Source organism: Penicillium diatomitis (assembly GCF_028827545.1).
Source record: "Penicillium diatomitis strain IBT 30728 chromosome Unknown utg000002l_segment0_segment0, whole genome shotgun sequence".
In the NCBI taxonomy this organism is placed as follows: Eukaryota; Fungi; Ascomycota; class Eurotiomycetes; order Eurotiales; family Aspergillaceae; genus Penicillium; species Penicillium diatomitis.
In genome coordinates, this window is record NW_026623174.1 from 1024020 (window position 1) to 1036753 (window position 12734).

At 50.5% G+C, this 12734-nt stretch overlaps 2 protein-coding genes across 2 annotated transcripts; both read left to right on the plus strand.

Moving 5' to 3' along the window:
- Positions 1 to 401: 401 nt before the first annotated feature.
- Positions 402 to 8089, plus strand: prp8 (U4/U6-U5 snRNP complex subunit PRP8; the record flags this gene model as incomplete). Its single annotated transcript, XM_056931095.1, has 2 exons — positions 402 to 5501; positions 5615 to 8089. 2 exons carry the CDS (start codon positions 402 to 404, stop codon positions 8087 to 8089), a joined length of 7575 nt encoding a protein of 2524 aa, XP_056793126.1.
- A 3165-nt stretch (positions 8090 to 11254) lies between these two features.
- N7539_001493 (SANT/Myb-like DNA-binding domain-containing protein) lies at positions 11255 to 12387 on the plus strand (the record flags this gene model as incomplete). Its single annotated transcript, XM_056931096.1, has 2 exons — positions 11255 to 12076; positions 12148 to 12387. The coding sequence occupies 2 exons, from the start codon at positions 11255 to 11257 to the stop codon at positions 12385 to 12387; spliced, it is 1062 nt and encodes a 353-aa protein (XP_056793127.1).
- Positions 12388 to 12734: the final 347 nt, after the last annotated feature.

Below are 12734 nucleotides of genomic sequence, written 5' to 3' on the forward strand. Positions count from 1 at the left end.
TCTTTGAACCTCTGCGGTGGTCAAGGGCGGCGGTTGTCGTTCGTCGGGTTGTAGACGATAAAATGTCTAGACGGACGGATTTGTGTGGGTTTGGCTCTAGCGCACATTTGGCGAGTCCGCACTAGTCCGCTTTTGGAATAGCGCCATCTGGACTGCCGCCACCTGAAACTTCAAGCAAAGGAGCAAGACTTCATTGCGAGAAGTGTCATTAGTCGTGGGTACTTTACTCCATCTCTTGACATCGGCAGAGCTATTGAGACTTATTCGCAAGGACGCTGTCAGTTTCGGTCCTCCAGTATTGTGTCCAAAGTCGATGGTTATTCACGTGATCTGGACGCGACTTTGAGCTCAACTCACATCTAAGGGAGGGTGGGTTTACTCCCCCATCAACCACCAACACGATGGCATCTTTGCCTCCTCCACCTCCTCCAGGATGGGGTGCAGCTCCTCCTTCGATGACGATGGCACCGCCGCCTCCGGGATATCAGCCACCAGCCGATCCAAACGTCGCGAAGTTCGCTCAGAAGAAGCATGAGTGGTTGCGCACGCAGCGCAAACGCTTCGGCGAGAAGCGGAAGGCTGGATTTGTCGAGACACAGAAGGCAGACATGCCGCCAGAGCATCTGCGGAAGATCGTCAAAGACATTGGTGATGTGTCGCAAAGAAAATACACCAACGAGAAGCGCAGTTACCTTGGCGCCTTGAAGTTTATGCCACACGCGGTCCTCAAGCTCCTAGAGAATATGCCGATGCCTTGGGAGTCGGCTCGTGAAGTGAAGGTTCTCTATCATGTCAACGGATGCTTAACAATTGTCAATGAAACGCCACGCGTCATTGAGCCCGTGTTTCACGCCCAGTGGGCTACAATGTGGATGTGCATGCGTCGCGAGAAAAGTGATCGACGCCACTTCAAGCGGATGCGCTTCCCTCCATTCGACGACGAGGAGCCTCCACTCTCGTGGTCGGAAAACATTGAAGACGTTGAGCCTCTAGAGCCGATTCAAATGGAGTTGGATGAGGATGAAGATGGTGCTGTCTACGAATGGTTTTACGATCATCGACCTCTCCTCGACACACCTCATGTCAACGGACCAAGCTACAAAACTTGGAATCTCTCCCTGTCGCAGATGGCTACTCTCCACCGTCTGAGCCACCAGCTGCTCAGCGACGTCGTGGATCAAAATTACTTCCACATGTTCGATTTGAACAGCTTCTTCACAGCCAAAGCGTTGAACGTGGCTATTCCCGGCGGTCCGCGTTTCGAGCCTTTGTACAAAGACATCGACCCGAACGATGAAGACTTCAGCGAATTCAACGCCATCGACCGCATCATTTTCCGCGCTCCTATCCGAACCGAGTATCGCGTGACCTTCCCCTTCCTATACAACACTCTCCCTCGCAGCGTCAAAGTCGCTTGGTACTCCCATCCTCAAGTGGTCTACGTCCGTACCGAAGATCCGAACCTCCCTGCGTTCTATTTCGACCCGGTCATCAACCCTATCTCCTCCCGCTCTGTCGCTCCCAAGAACATCACAATCAGTCATGAGGATGAGATTTTCGGCATTGGCAATAACGAGGATGAATTCGAGCTTCCAGACGAGGTAGAGCCTTTCTTCGATGATGAAGATTTATACACCCCTGACACTGCTTCGGCAATTGCTTTGTGGTGGGCTCCTCATCCCTTCGACAAGCGATCTGGCAAGATGGTTCGCGCACAAGATGTACCCTTGGTCAAACAGTGGTACTTGGAGCACTGCCCACAGGGTCAGCCTGTCAAAGTGCGCGTTTCTTACCAGAAGTTGCTGAAAACTTATGTTTTGAATGAATTGCACAAAAATAAGCCTAAGCCTCAGAGCAAACAGAATCTTCTCAAGACCCTGAAGACAACAAAATTCTTCCAGCAGACCACGATTGACTGGGTTGAGGCTGGTCTGCAAGTCTGCCGACAAGGTTTCAACATGTTGAATCTGTTGATCCACCGCAAGAACCTGACCTACCTGCACCTTGACTACAACTTCAATTTGAAGCCCGTCAAGACCTTGACCACTAAAGAGCGCAAGAAGTCGCGCTTCGGCAATGCATTCCATTTGATGCGTGAAATTCTCAGGTTGACCAAATTGATCGTCGATGCTCAGGTTCAGTATCGACTTGGTAATATTGATGCCTTCCAGCTGGCTGATGGTATCTTGTATGCCTTCAACCACGTGGGTCAACTTACCGGCATGTATCGGTACAAGTACAAGTTGATGCATCAAATTCGCTCTTGCAAGGACTTGAAGCACTTGATCTATTATCGCTTCAATTCAGGACCAGTGGGCAAAGGCCCGGGCTGCGGTTTCTGGGCTCCTGCATGGCGCGTGTGGCTGTTCTTCATGCGCGGAATTATTCCTCTACTGGAGAGATGGCTTGGAAACTTGCTTTCTCGTCAGTTCGAGGGTCGTCACAGCAAAGGTGTTGCGAAAACAGTTACCAAGCAGCGAGTCGAGTCCCACTTTGATCTTGAACTGCGTGCATCCGTTATGGCTGACTTGATGGATATGATGCCCGAAGGAATCAAGCAGAACAAGGTCAATGTTGTGTTGCAGCATTTGTCTGAAGCTTGGAGATGCTGGAAGAGTAACATACCTTGGAAGGTTCCCGGTCTTCCTGCTCCTATCGAGAACATTATCCTGCGATATGTGAAGAGCAAGGCTGATTGGTGGATTTCTGTCGCCCATTACAACCGAGAGCGAATTCGCCGCGGTGCGACTGTTGACAAGACAGTTGCCAAGAAGAATCTCGGACGCTTGACTCGTCTTTGGCTAAAGTCAGAGCAAGAGCGCCAGCATAATTACCTGAAAGACGGTCCTTATGTATCCTCCGAGGAGGCTGTTGCCATCTACACCACAATGGTTCACTGGCTCGAGTCCCGCAAGTTTTCGCCAATTCCCTTCCCTAGTGTCTCATATAAGCATGATACCAAGATTCTCATCCTTGCACTTGAGCGCCTTCGCGAATCTTACTCTGTCAAGGGTCGATTGAATCAAAGCCAGCGTGAGGAACTTGCCCTCATTGAGCAAGCTTATGACTCTCCAGGAACAACGCTTGCGAGGATCAAGCGATTCCTTCTCACACAGCGTGCGTTTAAGGAGGTCGGTATTGACATGAACGACAATTACAACAATATCAACCCTGTGTACGATATTGAGCCAATTGAGAAGATCACCGATGCGTACCTGGACCAGTACCTCTGGTATCAGGCTGAGCAGCGCCACCTCTTCCCAGCCTGGATCAAGCCATCAGACTCTGAGGTTCCTCCTCTTTTGACATACAAGTGGACGCAAGGAATCAACAACTTGTCCAATGTGTGGGAGACAGCAGATGGCGAGACGAACGTGATGATTGAGACCGAGCTATCAAAGGTCTACGAGAAGATTGATCTCACCCTTCTCAACCGCATGCTTCGCCTCATCATGGATCACAACCTTGCGGATTACATCACTTCGAAGAACAATGTGCAGCTCAGTTACAAAGATATGAACCACACCAACAGCTATGGCCTTATCCGTGGCCTCCAGTTCTCTGGGTTCGTATTCCAATACTATGGACTGATGATTGATCTCTTGCTTCTTGGCCTTCAGCGAGCCAGCGAAATGGCGGGACCCCCTCAGAGCCCCAACGACTTTTTGCAGTTCCGCGATAAAGCCACCGAGACTCGTCACCCTATCCGTCTCTACACCCGTTATGTTGATAAGATTTGGGTCTTCTTCCGATTCCAAGCAGATGAGTCCCGCGACCTCATCCAAAGATTCCTCACTGAGAATCCCGATCCCAACTTTGAAAACGTCATCGGATATAAGAATAAGAAATGCTGGCCGCGTGACTGTCGCATGCGCTTGATGCGTCACGATGTCAATCTTGGTCGTGCTGTTTTCTGGGATCTCAAGAATCGTCTTCCACGTTCGATCACTACCATTGATTGGGATGACACCTTTGCCAGCGTTTATAGCAAGGACAACCCCAATCTGCTCTTCTCCATGAATGGATTTGAAGTGCGAATTCTTCCTAAGATCCGCAATCAAAATGAAGAGTTCTCGGTCAAGGATAGCGTCTGGTCCCTTGTGGACAGCTCGACTAAGGAACGCACCGCCCACGCCTTCCTTCAGGTCACCGAAGAAGACATTCAGAAATTCAACAACCGCATTCGCCAGATTCTGATGTCTTCGGGATCGACTACCTTCACGAAGATTGCGAACAAGTGGAACACAGCGTTAATCGCGTTGTTCACCTACTACCGCGAGGCTGCTGTTTCGACCGTAAATCTCCTGGACACGATTGTGAAGTGCGAGACGAAGATTCAGACTCGTGTGAAGATAGGCCTCAATTCGAAAATGCCTTCGCGTTTCCCGCCTGCCGTCTTCTATACGCCAAAGGAACTCGGAGGATTGGGTATGATCTCTGGATCTCACATTCTTATTCCCACGAGCGATAAACGCTGGTCGAAGCAGACTGACACTGGAATTACTCACTTCCGCGCTGGTATGTCTCACGATGAAGAGACATTGATTCCCAACATCTTCCGGTATATCATCCCCTGGGAGGCGGAGTTCATTGATTCCCAGCGCGTGTGGATGGAGTATTCGCAGAAGCGTCTGGAGGCCCAGCAGCAGAATCGCCGCTTGACGCTTGAAGATCTCGAGGACAGCTGGGATCGTGGTCTACCCCGTATAAACACCCTGTTCCAGAAAGATCGCAGTACCCTCAGCTTCGATAAGGGCTTCCGACTCCGGGCTGAATTCAAGCAATATCAGTTGATGAAGAGCAACCCCTTCTGGTGGACAAGTCAGCGACACGACGGCAAACTTTGGAATTTGAACGCTTACAGAACCGACGTCATTCAAGCCCTGGGTGGTGTGGAGACAATTCTTGAACACACGCTTTTCAAGGCAACCGCTTTCCCGTCATGGGAGGGTCTCTTCTGGGAGAGAGCATGTCTTGCAAAGGGTACTCGACTTCTGCGTTTCGATGGCTCTGAAATTCGTGTTGAGGACGTCAAAGAAGGGGATAAGCTGCTTGGGCCCGATGGCCAGCCTCGCACTGCCTTCAACATCGTGAGTGGCGAGGATCGGTTGTACCGCATCAAGCTTGACGCCTCGATGGAAGACCTGGTCGTCACTCCGAATCACATTCTGGTGTTGCACCGCGAGACATCTGAAGCTGCGGAAAGTGTCAAAGACTCGGCCAGCGTGAAGGCCGCTGAGCGATACGACACTGTTGAGATGACCGCTGAGGAGTTCGCCGCGCTTTCGCCCGAGGAACGTGGACGGTACCGAGCCTTCCGCTCTCCTGAGTTCAAGTATCCCAATCAAGAAAGCACAGGTCAGCCACAAGTGCATGACTTTGTGATCAACGACATTAGCTTGGAGTCGCAGACGACTGAATGGGCCGGTTTCCGAGTTGACAAGGACCAACTGTACATGCGCCACGATTACCTTGTCCTTCACAACTCTGGATTTGAAGAGGTCAGTCGAAATCTCCCACACTCTTTTCTCTCTTACTTTTCTTCGAGGCTTTTCTTTCTTCTCGCCCGGGTGGTACAATTGATCGGGGTCAAATAAGCTAACTATCTCTACAGAGCATGAAATTCAAGAAATTGACCAACGCCCAAAGGTCCGGTCTGAACCAGATTCCTAACCGTCGGTTCACTTTGTGGTGGTCCCCTACAATCAATCGTGCCAACGTTTACGTCGGTTTCCAAGTCCAGCTCGATCTCACTGGTATCTTCTTGCACGGCAAGATCCCCACCTTGAAGATCTCCTTGATTCAGATCTTCCGTGCCCATCTGTGGCAGAAAATCCATGAATCTGTAGTCATGGATCTTTGTCAGGTCTTCGATCAAGAGTTGGAGCAGCTGGGAATTGAGGCAGTGCAAAAGGAGACTATTCATCCCCGTAAGTCCTACAAGATGAACAGCTCCTGTGCCGACATCCTTCTATTTGCGACAAACAAGTGGAATGTTACACGCCCGTCCTTGTGCTTCGATACCAAGGATGTATACGAGCCAACCACAACAAACAAATTCTGGCTTGATGTGCAACTTCGATATGGTGACTATGACTCCCACGATATTGAGCGCTACGTTCGTGCCAAATACCTCGACTACACGACCGATAGCATGAGTATCTACCCGTCTGCTACTGGATTGATGATTGGCATTGATCTTGCGTACAATCTGTGGTCTGCCTATGGCCAGTACTTCCCCGGTCTAAAGACCTTGATCCAACAAGCCATGGCCAAGGTTATGAAGGCAAATCCTGCCCTGTACGTTCTTCGTGAGCGTATCCGCAAGGGTCTGCAGCTTTACGCTTCCGAAAGCAACCAGGAATTCCTCAACTCGCAAAATTACTCCGAACTCTTCAGTCCCCAAATCCAGCTATTCATTGATGACACCAACGTCTACCGTGTCACAATCCATAAGACCTTCGAAGGCAATCTGACGACGAAGCCTATCAACGGTGCTATCTTCATTTTCAACCCGCGCACTGGTCAGCTCTTCTTGAAGATTATTCACACGAGTGTGTGGGCTGGGCAGAAGCGTCTCGGCCAGTTGGCCAAATGGAAGACTGCCGAAGAAGTTGCTGCTCTGATTCGATCGCTGCCTGTTGAAGAGCAGCCGAAGCAGCTAATTGTGACTCGCAAGGGTCTACTTGATCCTCTTGAGGTTCACCTGCTCGACTTCCCCAACATCTCCATTCGAGCCTCGGAACTTCAACTGCCCTTCCAAGCTGCTATGAAGGTCGAGAAGTTGGCCGATATGATCCTTCGGGCCACAGAGCCCCAGATGGTATTGTTCAATCTGTATGACGAGTGGCTCAAGTCTATCTCCCCATACACAGCCTTCTCTCGTCTGATCCTCATCCTCCGTGCTCTCCATGTCAATATTGATAAAGCCAAGATCATTCTTCGCCCCGATAAGACTGTGATCACTCAGGAACACCACATCTGGCCGTCCTTGTCTGACGAGGATTGGATCAAGGTCGAAGTGCAGCTTCGTGACCTGATCTTGAACGACTATGGAAAGAAGAACAATGTCAACGTGCAAAGCTTGACCAGCTCTGAAGTTCGTGACATTATCTTGGGTATGGAAATCAGTGCGCCGTCTTTGCAACGTCAGCAGGCAGCCGAGATCGAGAAGCAGCAGGAAGAAGCCAAGCAGTTGACTGCCGTTACGACCAAGACACAAAATGTGCGTGGTGAGGACATCATCGTCACGACAACCTCCCAGTATGAGCAACAGTCATTCGCATCGAAGACGGAATGGCGAACTCGTGCCATCGCCACGTCCAACTTGCGCACTCGCTCGAACAACATCTACGTCTCGTCTGACGACATCCGCGAAGAAGGCTACACATACATCATGCCTAAGAACATCTTGAAACGGTTCATTACCATTGCCGATCTTCGTGTTCAGGTGACTGGCTACATCTATGGTAGTTCGCCCCCTGATAACGACCAAGTCAAGGAAATTCGCACCATTGTCATGGTCCCTCAAGTCGGCAACACAAGGGATGTACAATTACCCCACCAACTACCCCAACATGACTATCTGCATGGCCTGGAGCCGCTGGGCGTGATTCACACTGTTTCTGGAAATGAGCCGCCGTACATGTCGGCGGCTGATGTGACGCAGCACGCTCGTCTCATGAACTCTCATGCTTCCTGGGATAAGAAGACCGTGACCATGACTGTGTCATTTACCCCTGGCTCAGTGTCGTTGGCTGCTTGGGCCTTGACTCCAGAAGGTTACAAGTGGGGCGCTGAGAACAAGGATATGAGCTCCGATCAGCCACAAGGCTTCTCCACCAGTATGGGAGAGAAGTGCCAGCTGCTGCTTAGCGACCGCATCCGTGGTTACTTCCTGGTGCCCGAGGACAATCTATGGAATTACAGTTTCATGGGCAGTTCGTTCGGCAGTGTTGAGAAACGGCCTATCTATGTTAAGATTGACACTCCGCTCCGCTTCTATGATGACCAGCATCGCCCTCTCCATTTCCAGAACTTTGCGGAACTGGAGGACATTTGGGTGGACCGGACGGACAATTTTGAATAGTGCGCTGCGAAATTTGGTTGGCGTTGCAGAGAAGCCATAGTTGATTGAGTGTTAGGGTTTGGAAGCGTTCATTTTGTATTATCCATGTATTTCTTTTCACCCTCTTTCAATGTATGATGATATCTTTAATCTTTCCCATGTACTTTATTGGCAAAAGTGAGAACCTTGACCAAATCTCCTCCGAAGATCCATGACTCTGCAACCTTCCTTGCACTCTCAAGCTACACGGTGAAGTTTGGTAGTCATTGGAAGTAAGTCATGAAATAATCAGACCTTATATCTGAGTCAGTAGTCAAACACAATTTGTCGGTTGGCTTGAGTTGCCAAGTGTGCGACCAGAATTTGTTGGGTCAGCTCAACTTCACATGATCTGGTCATGTGTCTTCCTTCCAATATGTGACTTTGATATCTTTGCCGGCGCGGCTGCCACGCACACGCATCCTGATTGTCACGTTACCTACACTGAATCGATGCATACTCCTGCGCGCGTGGACTGCCGTGTCTCGTGTGTCAATAGATATTCGAAACCTGGAAGGATTCTCCCCTGGGCTGTCAATTCTCCAAACGGAGACCACGGATTGCAGTGACAGGGCTGAGATGGCCAATCCAACATATCAAATTCCATCGAGGTTGGAAACTTAACCTTTCTCGCAGCAAGGCTCAATTTTGATGAATTTTGGAATTGAAAGGCTTCTCGAAACAATTCCTTGCGCCGTTCCACGCGCACGAGGCGATCCAGTTGCTGATCTTGGTCAGTGCGGCCGGAAACATGTTAGTGGAAGAGCATGACAGCAAGACGATCGTTTGTTGTCAACCTAGATAGCAGCACATCCAAGCAGAAAGCGCCGGTTGTCTTCTCCAGCGTACCTGCGATCTTTGACCGAGAGGCGGCTTGTCGACCCCTGCTCGCTTTCGTCAGTCGCAGGATGTTGTCAACTTGCCCTCATGCCTCAAGAAATTCTCGCATTGAGCGTTCATTGGCCAGAATTGATGTCGCGATGATATTTTCCATGCAACCATACGAGTATTGGCACATGAATTTGTGCCCGGACTGGATGGCTTTCGAATGCTTCAAGCTAGTCCAACTTTGATCACAGGACAACATACCCGACAGTACGGCTCGGGTTTCTCCCAACACGTCCCTCTGGAAACTCATCACTTGCACAATGCCTTTCCATGTTTCCAACGAGTTCGTCGGAAAATCATTGTTCGGCTCAAAGTCCAAGACAGCTGATCACTCCCTCAACTGGATTTGGTGATTGGCATTTGTCCATGATTAAATCTCGGCCCGCCAGAAAGCAACAGAGCGCACATGCGTTGGGAGTTACCACGAGCCAGGAAACGCAGTGCGTTGTTCCAATCAGCTCACCTTTAGCAGTCAATTCATGACTGGGGCTGATTGACGAGGCTTTCGAAGGGCAAACAACATTGTTGACCAGGGTCCCTCTGACGCGGATGATCGCGGAGTAGACCACGAGTTGGCCATCTAACGGGCTAGGTTCGTTGGCATGAGACAGTGCGTGCCCATGGCGTGAAACGGGGAGAGACGGGGAGATTGAGTCTCCTCGTATATTGGGAAATTATGACTCCCAGTCCCAGCTTCTAGTCCATACGAGCGCCCGTTCGAGAAAACTCTACATTATTTTAGGCAAATTGACCAGTCTGCCTTGCGAAGACCGGAGGAATCCTTGATTGGAAAGCCAGAGGGCATGGGTTGGTTTCTGGCCGTGAAGGCCCATGAGGCATGAGCAACGAACGGGCCGCTTTGACCGTACCTCGACTCACATTGTTCTGCGGTTTTGAGCGCCAATATTCGTGATGATGGCCGCCCTCCTATATGTGTGGCGAAGCGCCAATAAGAGGAAAGGAATGCTTCCTGCTGACGATTAGAGACAAAGCAGATCAAGCAGCTGGATCTACATTGCTGATTGATCCGACCATTATTGTTTGCACCCCTGTCTGCAGCTGTTGACTTCCCTTTTCCTCGTGCCCATGCGTGTCTGTGATGTTATTTGCATGTCCTCCACGAGTGAATGCGTCTTGACGGACCCGCCCAAGGGCGCAGAGATGTCCAACGAGGTGATTATATGGCTAATCTGACGCCTAGACTATTGGTCGAATAGACCAGAATCCCGTTGCTACTACACCCTCCTGAACACGGAGTCACTCGAGAGCAGGGGTTGCTTGCGCCGCCGAATGAAACCCTGGTCGGGGACGGTCCGCTTTGCCCCCCGAATCAATCTGACGGGGCGATTCTTTCCCCCTTTCGGCATTTTTCGGGGTGTAGAGGGAGCCGATGCAGACTTGAGGTTCTGAAGGGTTTGCGGCCCTTTCGCTCGTTTCAGCCACAACGCACTGGGAGAAATTTTATATTTGGCTTGACTCGATGATCAACCAGTTCTCGCATGCTCGGGCCTCTGGGCAGTAGGCACGGCGCTGATGAGTGCTTGTTGAAAAGAAGCAGTCTCCAAGTTCATCAACTCCGGCGAGAGCGAGTGACTCTGATGACAGATCGGTTCATCGCTTCGCGGCAACATCCAACAGCAGATTGAGTCATTTAGGACGAAAAACCTTCATGACAAGTCTGTGTCATTTCAGCTCCAACAAGAAAACAGATTTCAGAGCTTATTCGATCCATTTGATGCAAATTGTTGGCCAACCCACACCCTGGTCGCACAAGATCCTGCTGATGTAGGTCCCTCGTGCTCCTCCTGCTCGGCTACCGAGTATCATTCACAGTGCACTTTGCATGATCAGATAGGCGTGAAATGAGAATATTCGTGTAAAATGATATCTTTGACCGTCTCATACACCCTGAGTCCGTTCACTGCTCACTGAATCAGACTCCCGGTGGGCCCGATTCGAATCATGTCTTCCAAGCTCATTGCTGTGCGTCTGTCTATGTGTCCTATTCTCCATTCGGAAGATACCGCGTTCCTGACCAAATCCCACTGGACTACATACATCCCTGCCTAACTCTTGACGTTTAAATCGCCGTCTCCCCTCACCCTACCTGGGAATTTCAACACGCAGTTCTTATGTGAAATTCAAGGATACTCAATCTTGCCTCGTCCCTTTGTGGGCACGAACCATTTATAGGCCTTCTTATCATCATTGTGTCGTGAAACACTCATACGCCGGGCCGTCTCCTGGCAAGGTCGATGCATGTCCGTTTCACTGGCAGATCAATACCGAGGCTTCGCAATCCACACCTCCCACGAAGCAAAGCCTGCAGATCAGAGTTTTGCTTCCTACGATGCTAGAACCAAGCTGAACGGGCTTCCTTTTCAGCCCGATAACGCCCAATCGATCTACGACCACTCCCATCATGGACCACTCTTGCCCCATCCTGCATCCCAGAACAATGCTTATCAAGATACGCAAACACCATACATGCACGCGCATCAAATGCCACGTCCATCATTTCACTACGGCTATGAGTATAGTCCATTTCGAAGCACTGATAAGCGGAAGCGCTCTGATTCAGACGACGAAGGAGACGGAAGACGTCAGTTGGACCATCCCTTCGCTACGAGAGGGTCGTTGCTGTCACTTTCCATCGACGGCACATCCATTACCGATCAGTCCGAGAGCACTCTATTTCCGGGCCACGAAGATATCTCGACCTCGCTGCCACCGACAACGCACGCGTACCAACCCGCGTTTTCACTTCCCGTCCCACAGCAGCACCATCACCACCGTCTCCCTGCCCAGCTTTTGAATGCCCATGACTCCTTGGTCACAGTATCCGGGGGTCCTCCCAGCGTGGTCGGCCAGCCTGGAATGCCGGAGCCGGCCCCGCGCCCACGAGGTCCCAAGCTCAAGTTTACACCGGAGGAGGATGCTCTGTTGGTAGACTTGAAGGAGGAAAAGAATTTGACCTGGAAGCAAATTGCCGACTTCTTTCCGGGCCGAACAAGCGGGACCCTGCAGGTCAGATACTGCACCAAGCTCAAGGCAAAAGACGTGGTTTGGACAGACGAAATGGTATGTCTGGTGCTTGACGCACCGGATCTGGTTCAGTCTTAGAGGCGAACGATACTGATTGTCTTGTTTAGCTCGCACGACTTCAGCGTGCTCTCAGCGACTATGAACATGATAAATGGCGTATCGTTGCCGCGAAAGTCGGCAATGGATTTACACCCGCCGCGTGCCGGGAACGAGCTGATCATTTGCCGCAGTATGGGCATGAACATGGCCATGGCAGGGAAATACTCCAAGACCGCGAGATGTATAGTTCCCATCAGCTCAGCGATGTTGATACTCGTGGATCGATACCCAGAGAATGCGCGATGTGAAATTGAGACTTGCCTTTCATCCATCTTTACTGTTACACAAGTGCATGCTCCTACTGTCATTAATTCCTTCACCACGGAGCCCTGAGTAGACTAGGAAACTAGAATCGGTATGGCTCCTCTAGTCGACGATACTTGAAATGATGAGATTAGAAGCGCTTATGCGTTCGATGTGACCCCGGCCACTTCAAAACGAGCCAATGATCTGATTGAGCACGACCATTTTGTCCGGTCATGGTATTTTCGAGTTCCAGTGTCAATGTCGCCGCTCATCTTCTCGTAAAATGGACCTGTAGAATGGTCGACCTGCATTTCTCAGCAATTATTAGCTCGAACTTGGTGCAATGAAT